The sequence below is a fragment of the Copidosoma floridanum genome, unplaced genomic scaffold (genome assembly GCF_036245765.1).
Source record: "Copidosoma floridanum isolate Cflo_tuat_1 unplaced genomic scaffold, Cflo_Japanese_pri ptg000013l, whole genome shotgun sequence".
Lineage (NCBI taxonomy): Eukaryota > Metazoa > Arthropoda > Insecta > Hymenoptera > Encyrtidae > Copidosoma > Copidosoma floridanum.
In genome coordinates, this window is record NW_028321890.1 from 32,488,973 (window position 1) to 32,505,762 (window position 16,790).

The following is a 16,790-nucleotide window of genomic DNA, read 5'->3' on the forward strand; positions in this document are numbered from 1 at the left end:
TTAACTAGGATAACATTAAATATAGATATCAACTATTCTATATAGGTACATAAAAAAATTTTCTAGCTAGACACGATAAAAATAGTATTAAAAGTAATTAGAATAATCAACTATGATGTACTCAGCGACTTTAAATCAAGACAGATCAATAGTACATAATAATTATGAGTGATCACAATAATAGTTATTTTAATGATTACGAATAAAAAATTTCCACTATGCAAAACCACACACGCAAACTCACTAAATTACATCGAGAGACAAAAGATTAAGAAGAAAAGAGAAAGAAACAAAAAATGGACATGGGAACAAAGTCCGCACATCAAAGTATAATTGGCATAAATGGAAAAAAAGCCCTTTATTAGTATTTTTATGGAGCACCAACATGTTTGTACAGCTGAACGTTCCGCTCATATTGCATAATTCAATAATTTATCACTTAAGGATGAATACATAAATTTGTGTGCATAACGACCTCGTTTATTTACGTCCTATTTTTGATTTTCTTTTCTTCAGTGTCGGTATTTATCTTTTTGTCGCTCGATTTCGGTACTTAATTTGTCCTGAAAAATTGTTAATTAACAGTATCTATACCTTTTGACAAAAATAAAAAAAAGATACTGCTTTTGTAAAGTAAATAACGAGTTAACAAAGATTCATACAACTCAACCTATAGACAACAAATATCAATACATATGAACGTAACATACCTTTAAAACGCGGTAATTATATTTATCTATAAATTTATAATAATAATAAATTGTGACTATATGGTGAGCGAGACACAGACATACGATGATGAGTTTTATAATTATTTTTTAAAAAATTTTTCCATTGTTTTGCAGGTAGCGTGAAGAGGTGAGGCTTGGATTATAAGTAGTGAAGAATATAAAAAATGTGAGAAATAAACAAAATGCTTTTATAGACATGTAACGTGAGTAATCATAATAACCATGATATGAAAGAGAGAAAATATACGTATTTATCGAAGTGAGTGGTAAAGGAAATCGAGATAAGGCTTATTACCAAAATTGAATTTAAATATTTTTTTATTGTAAATTTATTATTGGAATATAATATTATGTTCGCAAACTGATCGTAATAGGTGATTAAATGCATATTATATAAGTCAAGTGCAAGAATAGAATTCGTAAAATGCAAGAATAGTGTACAAATAAGTATTGCGGCTGCACGAGCTTCTTTTATCAATGCAATCTATTATGGTAATAATATAAATAAAAGAGAAAAAGGGTGTGAAAGAAAAATCAGCATGTACAGGTATAGATTCGCACATAAGTAGTTGAAGAAATAATTGATGCGATGGTAGAAGAAGAAATACAAGGAGACAATCAAAGATAAATAAATTTGTATGACTAGGATGGAAAGTAAACGTTAAAAAGAGAGAAATTTTTAAGGTTGAAAAAGCAAACTCGATATTTTAATCATTTTTTTCTTTTAGTGTTTTCCAATGATAAGTGATAATTTGAGCGGAATATTGAAAAAATTAACAGTGAAAGAAAAAACATGGTCTTGAGGCAATACTATGACTTTAGCATGATCGGAGAATAAGGTGTACGGAAAATAGATAACTGCACTGCAGAAAAGAGACAAGAAAAATAATATAAAAACAGAAGAGTTAGGCACGTATTTTTATAAATAATAGACAAAAGAGAGATGTAAAGCTTGGCTAACGATATAAAAATAAACATAACATATGAGTCCATCGACTTACCTTTTGGCCGCAATGATAAATGATGTAAAGGTTTTTCCGCATTTAATATAGATGAAGGGAAAAATGTACCGAGTAGCGATAAGAAGAAAAAAAAGGGCAAAAAAATCTTAAGATAACCTTCAGTAATAAAAAAAAAAAACCATGCTATCACCCGTATTTCACAAACAAAACTTAATAATGATAAACTTGAACGTAAACAGCAACTAAATGTATTTTTTTATTTTGATGAAGTTGAACGATGGTATTAAAAAATAATGGTAAAGATAAGATGATGATAATGACATGATTTTTAAACCAAGAATGAAACTTGCCCTACACCATATGGATTACTCTCTTGGGTGTTATTATTTTCACTTTATAAGTTGTTTTAAAACAAATTTGTTAATATTATTTTGTGAAAAAAACATAAACAACTTATCAAGTTACGCAGTCTACCGTAAGAACAGCACCAATAACCCCATGGACCATCAATAGAAATAATATACCAAGCTCGCGAATGTAATTGTTCGATTGACAAATACAATGATTAATATTTGTGCAGAGCAAGATAGCGACGGGAAAAATAAGAGAGACATAAGTACGTTTAATGTGTGACCCCTTGTTTATCGATAGAATATTTAGGCTTAACAAGTATTAGGTGAAAGTTATCATCATAGGAGAGTTACTTATTAAATAGGTGTTAAAATCAAACGCTGTCGAGGATGTTCTATTTTGCATCGCCATGGTACAGTACACTCAGCCAACCAACGACTCAACAAATCATTATGTACAAATATACAAGTACAAACCAATAAAAGATACGACACAAATTAGGAAGTATTTTAGGAGTGACTACGGTATGGGATACACAGATACACAAAAAACAAATACAGGATTATCCAATGTAAATCATCAACTGCAGGAAGGCAAATTTTTAGCGATGCAAAATAGTACACTCAACATAATTGTGCGTAACGCCAACTAGGGTGGTCAATCAACACATTAATCAAAAAAACAATGTTTGTTAAATTTTCATTTCAATAAATTATGGTTTGGTTATAATTATCACATGTAAAAAAAAAAAAAAAAATGATCCACTCTGCTTGGTGTACGCTGTATCATGTTTCCTCGATCTCGAGGTGTACACTTCCTCGACGCGTTTTTTTTTTTCCTTTTGAATTTTATATAAATATATATGTATCATAAAAACGATTCGCGTTTGGTGATTGTGGCATCGTGTTACCTTTCGTTAACTAGCTTGTCAGTTTGGGGGTTTCGTGGTTGACGCTTCATAATATCGCTCTCTGCTTCCTCGTAGGCTAGCGAGATGGCCGGCACCTAATGTCACATTATCAAGAAGCTCAATTTATAACGGCAAGATGATCATTTGGGAGAAAAAAAAATCAGGAGAATTATTATTTCATTGTTTAAAGTCACGTTTTTCATCCTTCCAAAATTAATTATGTGAGTGACTGCGAAAATATGATGATTCATGGCAATTATATCGAAAACTATTTGCTTAACAACGTCAAGTCGTTTTCGTTAGTTTGGTTTTCTTCGTAGAAATATCAGCATATTATTCGCACAGTCAATCTTTTTTATTATTATTATTATTATTATTATTTTTTTTTTTAACGTGAAACTTAAACGATTTGAAAAAATTATATCGTGAACAATAAAAACAAAGAATTAGAATAAAGTAAGAAAGTGATTGAGAAAACAGAACATGAAATCGATGAGTATGATTAATTTTTACACTTGATCGTTTGAATTAATTATTTTTATAATTCTTTAGACCTTCTCCTGGATAGGAATATTGTATGATTCGATAAACTGTCCCGCTACACGGGTTTGATAGCTAACAAAAAAAAAAAAAAAAAACCTGGTAAAGGTGTGAAGACAATCACATTTTTTAAACACTCTCTCAAGCTACGGGACGAAAATGTAATTCTTGTGACGTATTTATCAATTTCTTAAACATTCAAGCAACAATATATGAATCACATAGACACGCCCTAAGCACACAAATATTAACCTTATAGTTTAAAAAAAAATATATATATATACATAAATCAGTCTTTTCTGATGAATTTGTCGTATACGGCCCCACGCAGTGAAGTCTCATTGGCGAGCTTAAAAAAGTTACTAAGAAAAAAAAAACAACTTGGAAAAAGCTTAGTGTACGAAAAATAGGAACAAATTTTCGTCGATATCAACCTTGTTGCTCAGCTACTGTCCAATCATCTGTATTAAGCTATAGCGAATACGCTGATACTGCGGAGCTTACGTAATAGGATATAGCTTACATGTAGTATAATAAATAGTTAATATATTTGCGGCAGACTTGATGGAAAAAAGCGCATTATCAGTACATAAATATAATAATCTGTAGCAATACGAGATGTAATAATAATAATAATAATATTTAATGTGTGGATAATAAGTATAATAGTATAAAAAAAGGGCGTGAGAGACGAAAAAAAGGGTGTTCCAAGTTGGAGAACGGGAGGTGCTGGCGACTGTCTACTGGATCGTAGATGCGTATACTTGTGTATGCTCGATAAGACAAAAGGAAAAAAGAAGCCAATAATAGCTAGATGAGACAAAAAGAAACCTTTCGTTAACAAGTTTGTCAGTTTCGGGGTTTCGTGGTCTCCTCTTCATAATGTCCGACTCGGCTTGCTCGTACGCCAGCGAAATGGCCGGCACCTGGTGGTCACAATCACAGCTTGCTTTAACATGTATATACAGCGTGGCTCTTGGAGTACAAGTGAAATATATTCTTTTTTTGTTTTTTTTTTTTTGTTTTTTTCATCTCGTTCCATGGCGTTGCGACACATTTACAAAAATACATCAATTACAACAACGACAAAGTACAAGGTACGATTTGGGTATAGCAGGGTGAGAGAGAGACTGGGTGTTAATGATTGTGCATAACACATTAAATGTATAAAATCCTCGTCCTATCAAATAATCATATGTTTTAGTCTTCCAAAGGTCAAAATCAACGTCGAAGGATAATAATTCTTTTTCGTTCCGTGATCAACTTTTCTCCTGCTAACATTGGGTACACGGTTATTGATCAATCTCATCGATGCTATGTATATAGACAGAGCAATAGAATAATAAGAGAGTAACAGTAAATAGTACTTATGTGTGATACGTATAGAGAGATAGTACGGAATGGAAATCGAGGGTCGACTTACCATGTCAGTTCCCAAGTCGATGCAGAGAATGGTGACGGTGCCGAGGGGTAGGGGAATGTCGCAGAGGATGAAGGCCAAGAAAGGCGAGATCTCAGGTATGTTGGAGGTGAGGGTGTAGGCGATGGACTTTTTCAGGTTGTCGAAGATCAGGCGGCCCTCCTCGACGCCCGTCACGATGGAGGCGAAGTTGTCGTCCAGGAGAATCATGTCGGCCGCCTGCTTGGATACGTCCGAGCCGGCGATACCCATGGCGACGCCAATGTCTGCCTTCTTCAGGGCCGGCGAATCGTTGACACCGTCGCCTGGATAAGTATTCATTTATGGTCAATACCAGAGGAAATGTATAACCAAATTAACTCAATTATAGGTCTCAATCACGTATCAATATATCAAAACACGTCTTACCAGTTACGGCGACAATGGCACCCTGCCTCTGGCAACCCTCGACGATGATGAGTTTCTGCTGGGGCGAGGTACGCGCGAACACAATTTCGGTGTGGTACCTGAGAATATCGTCCAGCTGGTCGGAGTCAAGTTCTCGGAGCTCGGTGCCGTGAATGACGGCGGCCTTGGCCTCCCGAGGATTGACGTCGGACACGGGAATGTTCAGCCTCTGGGCAATGTCCTCGATGGTTTCGTTACCTGCGTGATGTGTCGAGCGATCCATCGATTAATTGATTGATCACAACCGAGAAAAATAAAGACCAATCTACCTTCGGAGATGATGCCGACGGATTTGGCAATGGCTTTGGCAGTGATCGGATGGTCACCGGTTACCATGATGACCTTGATACCAGCCGAGCGGCACTTGGCCACGGCGTCGGGCACAGCCGCGCGGGGCGGATCGATCATCGACATGAGGCCGACGAAGCGCAAATTGTCGCAAGGGAAGTTCGGGTCGTCAGAGTTGAACTTGAAGCCGGTCGGGAACTTGTCGGTTGGCAGAAGGTAGTCGCAGAAGCCGAGCACGCGCTCACCAAGGCCACCGAGCTCGAGGTAAGCATTGTTGAATGCCTCCTTCATCTCCTCGTCCAGGACCTTTTCCTTGCCACCGATGAATATGGTCGAGCAACGGTCGAGGATGCGCTCGGGTGCTCCCTTCATCACCAGCTGGTGGCGCGGGTCGTTCGGGTCATCGGATTCATGGATCGAGACCTGTAAACGCACGACAACGATATCATTACCAGAACAGCTGTTATATGTATTCTGGTTGAACACAATTAGAGGCGAATGCATACCTGGTACTTGTTGGTCGAGTTGAAGGGAACCTCGCAGACCTTCTTGTTGCGCTTGCGAATACCCATGACGTCGCCCAGGGCGAGCTCCATGCACTTGAGGAGAGCAGCCTCGGAGGCGTCGCCGGCAACCTCGCGCTTGAGGATCGGCAAGCCATCCTGGCCAGCCTTGAACTCGGCGCGGTTGCAGAGGGTCGCGATCTTGGCGAGGGCCTTGAAGCCCGGCGAGGTGCGGTCGTACTGGACACCCGACTGGTCCTCCGTGGTGTCGGCCTCGATGATCTGGTTGTCGAACCACATGTGCGCGACGGTCATCCGGTTCTGGGTGAGGGTGCCCGTTTTGTCCGAGCAGATGGTCGAGGTCGAGCCGAGGGTCTCGACAGCCTCGAGGTTCTTGACCAGGCAATTCTTCGAGGCCATGCGTTTGGCCGTGAGGGTGAGGCAGACGGTGACGGTGGCGAGCAGGCCCTCGGGCACGTTGGCGACAATGATGCCGATGAGGAAGATGACGGCGTCGAGCCAGTGGTAGCCGAGGATGAAGGCGATGATGAAGAAGGTGACGCCGAGGAAGACGGCCACGCCAGTGATCAGGTGGATAAAGTGGTGGATCTCTTTGGCGATGGGGGTCTCGCCGGTGTCGAGGCCCGAGGCCAGTCCGGCGATCCTACCCATGGCCGTTTGGTCGCCGCAGCAGATGACCACGCCCTTGGCCGTGCCCTCGACGGCGTTCGTCGAGAAGAACGCCAGATTCTTCGACTCGAGGGGATTCTCGTTCGTGAACTCGGGTGACCTCGACTGGGGCTCGGACTCGCCCGTCAGGGAGCTGTTGTCCACCTGTTTTTTTTTTTTTTTTCACCATTCACATCATGTTTTACAATTTTTTTCTTTTTTTTTTCCCATATAAGTACGAGCGTGAAACGTAATATTTTTTGATTCAAGAGAGAAAATATTAAAATGCTTTTCTCGTATCCTTTTTCAACGCGATTATTTTTCATTTACCAATTTAAACCTTTTGGAAATCAGTAGGGAGAAAACATGGTGTATTTTTAAGGGAAGCGCCAGAAAAAGTAATAGTAGGTACAACTTATAAAAAATTACAGTACTGTAAACGATCTTCAATATGTCATGTACAAGTGTACTTGAAACGGATATGAAGTAAAAGTATGTTCCCGGGTAGATGGTAAAGGGACTTAATTTTTCTCGCAAAGTTACTGTATGGATTGGCGTAAAGGGGTGAGCAAAAGAGAGGAGGAGCACCTTGAAGCCCCGGGACTCGATGATCCGGAGATCGGCGGGGATCCGGTCGCCGAACTTGACCTCGACGACGTCGCCGAGGACGAGCTCCTCGGCCTTGACGGTGACCTTCTCACCCTCGCGGATCACGGTGGCGAACTGGGGCACCATGTTCTTGAACGACTCCATGATCTTGCTGGACTTGCTCTCCTGGTAGTACGAGAAGATGCCGGTGACGATGACGACGGCGGCCAACACGAGGCCGAGGTACAAGTTGTCGTCGTTCGGCTCATCGCTCGTCGTCGCCTGGATCGAGTAAGCGATGAAACAAAGGATCGCCCCGATCCACAGCAGCAGGGCGAAACCTCCGAACAAGTTCTTACAGAACTTTACCCACTCGGGCGTCGTCTTTGGCGGCGTCAGGGCGTTCGGGCCGTCGCGCTCCAGGTTCTCCTTCGCCTTCGCATGGCTAAGGCCCTGTTTTGCAATAATCACGGTGTTTACATGATTACCATCAACATCAATGTGCTCATTTAATGATATACATATATATATATACGTACGTTCTCGGGGTGTGTTTGAAATCTCTGGTACAGCTCCTCCGGGGAGATCTTGTGAAAATCGATGACCAGCTCCTGCTTGAGGTCATCAAGATTTCCCCCTCTTTTCTTTACGGGGCCCTTCCGCCGCGACTGCAATTTTCAACATCACAAAATATTACATTATTACTATTACTGTTGTGTTTTTTTTTTTTTTTTTTTTTTTTTTTTTCATACCGATACTTGTTAGGTATAATTATATACCTAGACAAAAAAGTTCGCGACCGCGGGGAGCTTTCGAGAGCTTACACCGTTGCACATTACATATTATGTTCTTGTCATGGAGCGACCCGTAAGCGTTTAATTGTTACGATTATTTTTTTACGAAAAGCTACAGCCACTTGGAAAAAAAAAAAAAAAAAAAACCGGCAAGTGGCGTAGTCATCCCAACGATAGTACAGACACTTTTTTCCCCGTCGATAAACGAAAAGAAACGAGGAGACGCGAAGACATGTACCCGTGGATTGCATTAATTGAGCAATGGAAAAAGAAAAGAAAACGAGAAGCTTCTTCGTACAATCGGTCGCGAGCAATAGTCCGTATTCCGTGTACCAACAAGCGTATGCTGCTCCGTCTGTAGCGAGACTATATTTGTAGTGTGCGACGCGAACGGCCGGTTGATAAATTAGCCCCGTTAACCCTTTAATTAGAACGAGTCGTATACGAATGGCTTTCGTTCGTTCGTTTGCAATAATAACCCCGGCGTCAGTCCTCGACTCGTGGCGCTCGGAGAAAGATATATACTCGTCCGTTCTGTTCGATCGATTTTTTTCGCGTTTCTTTTTCAAATTTTCGAAAATATTAATGTAATAATAGTCTTACGGTCTATGCAAATATAATGGTTATAAAAAAAAAAAATGTATGTTACAAGAATCTAAAGTTTAGCATGTAAAATCAAACGCAAAACTACCTCGCAGCCAGCACCATTTTTATAAACCAAACGAGAAAATAATACAGTACATCATATACTTGATATGCGCGTGAAAAAAGTGTGTATAAGCGCATTTTTATGAAGCTCGTGTTTGTGTGTATTATGATACATGTATGAGTGATTACAAATCCAAAGATACCTACATACATGAGAAGTTGTATACAAAAAGCGCTTATAAAATGTAGCGCTTGCGAAAAAAAAAATAAAAAACAAAAAATAAAAATAAAAAAAGCATGAGCGAAAAAAAGAGTGGATACATAAGTGGAGAAGCCCTCGCTCGTTGATCCAACGTTGAACTCTTTTTTTGCTGAGACGACGAAAGGAGGAAGATAACCAGACTGAAGCACAACCGCAGGAGAGATGGAGGAGAAAACGTAGAAGAGAAGAGATACCAGATTTTAGAGGATACACCCCAAGCTTGCTTTGAAAACTTTTCTTTTGCGTGGTAAGTGTTTGTTATTGTTTAGTAACTTTTTTGTTAAATTAGAAAATCCCTCGAAAACCTCACGTGGTACGTTAGTATCTGTTACCGAAGCCGTTTATTTTAATGACCAAGCAGTTGAAGAGTCACTCTTGACAGTACGTTGGTTTGTTAAATTTATTTTAAATTCTACAAACTCAAACAGACAGTGAAGAAAAATGAAAATAAAAAAAAAAGGGTGAAATTCTCGTACACCGCTCGGTCATTGCGATACACCGCTTTTATGCATACTCGCGTAATCCCCATCCAGACGACTCTCGCACAAAGTAGGGGCACACAAATGGCCGCGAGCTGAAAAACACACACCCGAGCTGCTTTTTTCTCTCAGTCAAATAAAAAAAAAGGGAGGGAAGGGGTGGCGGGACGCGAAACGCGGGTTGTTTTTCGCAAATGTACAGGCGGCAAAGGTGAAAGGAACCAAGAGAGGGGCTGTCAGATTAAAGACGGACAGATTGGCATGGGGTGAGATTGATGGGTTGTGAATGTCAAAATTCTCGAGGATTGAGGATATTTTTTTTAAGGAGATATGACGCGCTTGCGAAGGAAAATTTTATACATTTCATGACGAGGTAATTTTCGAGGCATTGTTAGCCGTCAAAAGCAAATAAACGAGAGGCCGGTTGAATTATTAGGAATAAAAGGGGAGGCATGGGGATGAAATTTAATTAAGGAGAGAATAGCTCGAACGGAATAATAGAGAGATTTTTGTTAGCACGGAAAAATGACCTTCCTGGCGGTAAAAGAATTTTATTCCCTTTGTGAAATGACAACTGTCCCGGCAATTCGCGTCCGAAAACGTATCATATTCTCAACAGTTCTCCAAGCATTTACAAATCTATGAAAAGAGTTTTTAGTTCGAAAAGAAAAAAAAAAAAAAACTATTCACGACAGGAAGATTATTTTTCCGAGTTGACCAAAAGGTCGGTTCAAGTAAAGGAGGTTACATTGCACCCTCATGCGATTCAGAGAGAGAAAAGATGTTACAAGTGTAGAAGAAAACCTACAATTATGTTATCCATTACGCAAAGCGTACCAAAGAAGTTTGTATGTTTACAGCGTAAGAAGTAGTAGGTAAGACATATGAAAAACAGAGCAATAAGAGAATCAAAGAGAAAACAGAAGATGATCGAGGATCGAGGGAACCAGTGGAGGCGATCCTCCTTTCCTCGTGGCTCTCCTCGTGCACGTCACCTGTTCTGAATTTCGTTTGTGCATGTGTATACCTTGTACATTCCATCTGCCGTTTTGTTGTCGTCGCGAATGTTGGGCAATGTCGCAACTCGATACGAATCTGATCGGCCATACTGTAAAAACGTGTGAAACGAGAGACATGATGATAAAAAAAAATTAACATAAAAATTGTGATTGTATTAACATAATAATAATAATAATAATGATAATTGTAGTCATAAAAAACAACAGAATTAAACATAATTAAAAATAAATTAAACTTAATGAATAATGTATTTGTGTTGTAGGGATTGATTGGGTTGTGTGAAGTTACATCGCATTGAGTGTCATTGTGGTTTTGTTTCATAGTTTTTTTTTTTTATCGTTAAATGAGTCCAAGGCTTATACAGAAAGGAAGTATGCGTAAATAAATAAATAAGATTTAGATAAAAAAAAAAAAATTCACCCAGTTGTCAGTGTTTTGTTTTTTTCGTTAAATGAAGGTTTTGAAGTTACAAGTGGGTGTAGAGTGACAATTCACTTTGTTGGTATATATACACGCATATATATTCATCAACGCTTGTAGTTTCTGAATTACAAATTCTCACAAATGAGACAAAAAAAAATTGTTCTCTTGAAAAAATGTCTTTCTCTTCTCTGTCGTTTCTGAAAATGCAATAAAATCACAGGTTCTCTTGGTTCCTGAACTTGAAGATATTGCCGCGAATTTAATAAGAAGATTTTCCCTCCTTTGAAATATCGAATTTCGAACAGGATACATATCGAAGGTAAAAAGTCCCTGCGGGAGCACTGCCAATATTGATAATTCACATGTCTCGTTCGCCAAAACTACACCCATATCGTGAGAAAAAAGTTCGTCTCTTTTTACCCCCTTATTGAATTTTGGCACGTGTGTGCTTTCTAAAATGATGTAGACATCTACTTATATTGCTTTAATTGTATTATAAATACATACATATATACCTGACGTAATAAAAGCCGTCAAAAAGTTGATTAATTTACTCGTGTGCTCACGAGTCTAAAACGGCACGCAACCAACAGCAATACAACTAATAGACCCAGAATTTTTGTAAAAGCGATGTAGTGATTGCACAGTAGTATTGTGCGTTTGATGGTATCAGCTTACATCAGTGAGTCAAACACCATAAAAATTGTGCACCTCGAAAAAAACGGGCTAACGTACGCGTGTATGTGGATAGTACATACCCAAAAGAAAAACAAATTTAATCTTTAAAAAAATGCACTTTTCTCCACTAAAAAAATTTTGAATCGTAAAGCTTGGTGTGAAATACTTGAAGTAAAATATTTAATAATAAACATTTAGTAACTATTTTATCCCCAAATTGTTTTTTTTTAATTTTTTTTTAATTTTTGAATTTTAGTCAATTGTTTTTGCTGGAAAAATTTCATCGAGTACATTGTTGCAAGTAGTCGCGTTGGAAAAGAAAAAATTGATTGTATTTTCATCAAAAAAGTATATGACACAAAAAAATCGAACGAGTACTCGTACCCAAGTCCGAGTACAACATACCGGAGAGCGCGACATTGAGTCTGATTGTGTCTCGTTTCGCGTTACGTACGTGCGAACTTCCGTCGGGGCCCCGATTCATCGCCATGAACTATATATATATATATACGCACACATGTACACCCACCTACACCTATACCATGACACGTACACGCTACAACCATCATCATGCATAGGTACAGATCATAGGCCTGCCGCGTACGACAATATCAAATCACCCGTTTAGAGCAGAAAGAGACGAGATCCAATTAAAAGGAGCCAGACTGCGGGATCACACATGGGTATACTTGGAGGCATACCGATGACGTATAGAGGTATACGTGTATACGCGCCCATATGATACGTAATACATGTTACACGCACAGGAGAGCCGCTCTTTTGTTGAACAACCCTTCCACGCGCGAGTGCATTTTTCAACGAGAGTACACGTGCACTTTGCTCGAGTATGCGTGTACCCATCACGTATAACTTGCGCAACGAGCACTTTTAGCTTTCCCAGCCTGTACAGTGTCCATGAAGCTGTACGTACAAGGGACGTTTTGCGTGAGTGATATTAGAGATCAGTTCGGATTATTGTTGATCATCCCCTAGTTAAAGTGTTTAAAACTGATTGGCAAACAGTTGTTTTTTTTTATCATTATCTTGGCATGAAAATAAATGTACGAGGTTCTTAACTTGAAGAAGGATTTGTTTTTAGAAGTGATGGGGTCAGAATGCAGTTTCGGACAAATAATAAAATCAATGGCTGTAACAACTCATTAAAATCACTAGTCGAAACATTTGTCACCCACAAAAAACAAACCCGTTGTCAGATTGTTATCTCGGCAGTAAAGTGTCCCTAAAAAATTCCGTAAAGTTGAAAGCAAGCGCGGTGAACTGTAGGCATCACGAGAGTATATATAAGGAAACGAGATAGCCGGGACTGAGACAATCATATAAGAAAACAAGAAATTAAAAAAAAAATGGCACACGAACTAGGTAGAGCGCGTATAGAGCCGCACCCAAAATGGCACGGTACATAACTCGAGATCAAAAGCAGAGGAATAATAATAAAAAAAGGCGACCACGTCAGGTAGCCTTCGAGTCAAATGGAACACACTCGGAGTATGGAGAAAAGGTCAAAGAACGTCGGAGCTCTGTTATGCCCCTCCGGCTTTCATCCCCCTCGGCAGCTACCGAGCACAGTCAAATATACTTCCGAGAAAATCCGTCCGATTGCGTAAGCACGCGCGACCGAGTTTAAATAACGAATTTACGCAAAGTGCCATCTCTTGAGAGTCTTGAGCTAAAAAAACCAGTGCCATCTCCACTGCTGGCTGGAACTTTTTTCCCTTGTCGTCCTAAAGCACGTATACGATATGTACAGCTGCCTCTCCTCCCTGTTGTACTGTTGTATGCCCGTATCTCATCTCCTTCGATCCATCCCTATGCTGGAGCCGTTACCATCGGCTCGGAGTTTTCGTTCGTTTCCTCCGAGAGACAAAGGGAACGAGGGCTTGGATGAAAAATCGATGCGCTCGCTTTCGCGTTGAAAATAGAATCCGGTTGTTTTACCGATGCGCTCCTCGACATCAAACGTCAACGTGATGTAACGGTCTGATTTTCATGGATGTACGTGGAAACAAGAAAAATTTGACATTGACAAATAGTACCGCGTTCGATCCAATTGTCGGGCAAAGTAACAAGCACCCGATACGTACATCCAACTTATTACACATCGACGGAGCATCGTGTCTCGTTAAAATGGATTTTTTTTTTTTTTCCCTAAATACCACGGTTGCCACACGATGACTCAACGTACAAGAAGGGATGGTCGGAGCAAACAAGGCAACGTGCAAGGGGAAGGGTGTCACAGTGGGAATGAGAGAGCCCGACCAAAAGTAAACTTGGCGTTAAACTTCGTTTTATAGGCCTGCAGGATAACTTGTCCATACGCGTCATATGTACAGTATATATATATATGTATACAGCTCGAAGGGGTAGTTGTACATATTCGGCTACTGCAGCCGCGGGGATGTGCTCGAGTGACCGACTTTAGTAAAGTTTGCGGCCCCACCAAGGGGGTTTATAGGTACACACGCAACGTTTATACTGCTCTCTCTCTCTCTCCCTTGTCTTTTCTGTGTATACATATAGGCTGCACCACCTCGAGGCGAACTCTTGCTTTTACGACGCAAGGCGGATTCTCAGGAGAGACACGCGTTAAGCCGACCAAGTTGGCTCGTTACGTTATACAGTAAACTGTATTACAGGGACGTTTTTCTTCAGTAAAAGACTACTACCCTTTTTTTTTGTGCACACCGTGCGTGTATGGTCAAGTTGGTTTCAGAAAGAAAAAGGATGTTTTTTTTCACCTTGGCGATGGTACATCATGGAAAAACCTCGTGGATCCCATAAACTCGGTTTTTACTCGTGTGCGGGCCCATCGAGTCGCACCGATCGATAAACCCCGCGCGCGCATCAGCCTTCGGTTCTCTTTTTACTCTCGTATTTTCCACCGTCGCGACGACGCGGAATGGTCCCATTGTGCTCTACGTATAGGGTGTATACGTGGCGGGCGAAGCACACCAGACAGGCGCCAATGTTGATTACCATGCATCCGTAGCCCCGTAACGCGTATAGAAAACTACGGGTCTCACGGAGATCTGGAGTTTTATGGCGCGGAGGATAATTTAAGTATACACAGAAACGAGCAGACGTCATTTGTTTGTTTGTTCAAGTGCGTCCATTGCACCTATCATTACTCGATCCGTAAATAATAATAATATTTTGCATCAATGAAAATAAATTAATTAAAATTGATTCGACGGCACAGCTTTGTTCGTGGATTCGTGGGTCACGACTTTTCGATTCAGAAGATCGGTGGGCCCAACCGGAAAAATAAATATTAACCTTTTTCTCCCTCGTGCTTGCGTTACTGTTTGTCACGAAAATTACTTTTTAAATTAAGAAGAAATGAAACTTTTAGCCATTGGATCATACTTGTCAGTGGATAAGGCTTGTCTTACCTCACTTGTCTGTTTCTACTTTTTTTTTTTTTTTTTTTTTTTTTTTTTTTTTTTTTTTTTTTTTTTTTAGTTCAATATAATATATAATCATACTTTTTGTTTATATAACTACTCTGTGTACATCACCCAATAGTAAGCCGCAACTGATGGATACGTTTCATAATGGCTGTCAGTGAAGTTGAGTAAATATTTTGTCATCCACGCTCGTGCTATATTTGAAAAAGTACTCGTATACCCTTTATTGAATTTTTTCGATTGACATTATTTGATGATGACTTACAATGACAATAATAACAATAGAAACACAATGGAGCACACTCTCGGGAACACGAAAAATCGACCTCCTTGCCATTTGTCAAAGAAGCCGCTTACTGATCAACGCCATTATCATCGTCGTCGTAACTACCTTCCACTGCTCACACAGTTGACCGTACCGACGTAACGCTCAACCGTGTCGGCTCTTTCGTTTCCATACCTATGTGTATACAGTCAAATACTAAAGAAAAATAAAAAAAGAAGGTATCTATGGACGAGACAGAGATGGTGGATATATATATAATATTTTATCAGCACTGGAATGTAACAACCCTACGAGTACTTTCGCACCCACGTAAATGAGCGGAATAAGTTGGGTGCAACATTACATAATGTTCAAGCGCCTTGTGTTATTTGCGCTGGGGATTCGCTTATTGATCGACGAGCCCCGCGGTTGTGTGCTGTACACGTATTATTCGGGTCGCGTGCTATCCGGCTGTATTGGAGAACATGGAGAACTGGGGGGGTAGTCGGAAGCGCGCGCGGGGGTGTTCTATAAAAACGCGGGAATCGTTATATTATTCGAGACGAGCAAATAACGCGACGATCGGCCCCCCGGTTTGTTTACGCGACCTCATTTTCGTGCTTTCAAGCACAATATTTTTCTTTTCTCTCACTCGGGAATGATTCGTCTTGGAAAATCCTTCGATCAACCCTATGACAACGTTATTGGGAAAAATAAGACTCAAGTATTTTCATCACGGTATGGCAACCGATGGATCGCATACCCTAACGACTCTTCCATCAGACAGGTTCAGCCGGAGACCCGTACAAGTTATGAAGCTGACTATCGACGTCTTGCGTTTCAACACATTTTCCCTCGAAATATATATAGTTTTACATAGAGATTCTAAAGCACCAACGACCGCTCCCAAGTAACGAGCTCATTAACAGTGCCTGACTGGACTCTGCATCAACAGCGAAGTTGGCAATAGCCGATCTCATAGGTGGTGGTGGTTAAATTAACGATCTCCACTCGCGCGAATCACGGGAAGGATGGTAACGATACTTTATTTATCGCGCTCTCGATAGAGAGAGAGAGATCACTCGAGGAAAGAAAAAAATTACCATTGGCACACCGGTCGCAAGCTCATTTTGTGTCCCAGCAGTGGGGAGAAAACAGCAGCCAACGCCTCCATCAACGAAGCCCAGTGACAAACGAGCATCACGAGTACGCCATAAACCGTCGAGGCACGCGAGAAACTTCAGCGGGGCTTCCTCGGCAAGCTGGCGCTCCATGGGAATGCGCGCTAATCCTACAATTTTAATGCTTGCGGCGTATGGTGAGACACGAGGGTGAAGTACGTGGCTTTCAGGAGAAACGCCAAAAATTAGCGAAAAAAAAAAAAAAA

The 16,790-nt window shown here is 40.3% G+C and overlaps 1 protein-coding gene across 6 annotated transcripts in view; it reads right to left on the minus strand.

Moving 5' to 3' along the window:
• The window catches only part of Atpalpha (sodium/potassium-transporting ATPase subunit alpha), an 89,688-nt gene that overhangs the window by 13,238 nt on the left and 59,660 nt on the right, over positions 1-16,790 (minus strand). For 3 of the 6 annotated variants that reach the window (XM_089591547.1, XM_089591548.1, XM_089591549.1), the window contains 7 exons: positions 7,949-8,077; positions 7,410-7,862; positions 6,156-6,986; positions 5,631-6,072; positions 5,323-5,559; positions 4,918-5,219; positions 2,955-3,049 (listed from right to left, as the gene is read on the minus strand). In XM_089591547.1, the coding sequence (XP_089447673.1) occupies positions 2,955-3,049; positions 4,918-5,219; positions 5,323-5,559; positions 5,631-6,072; positions 6,156-6,986; positions 7,410-7,862; positions 7,949-8,077 (2,489 nt within the window). Of the gene's footprint in view, positions 1-2,954; positions 3,050-4,325; positions 4,421-4,917; positions 5,220-5,322; positions 5,560-5,630; positions 6,073-6,155; positions 6,987-7,409; positions 7,863-7,948; positions 8,078-10,619; positions 10,701-16,790 lie in introns of all 6 variants that reach the window. The other 3 variants (XM_014350409.3, XM_014350407.3, XM_014350408.3) reach the window with 3 other exon arrangements.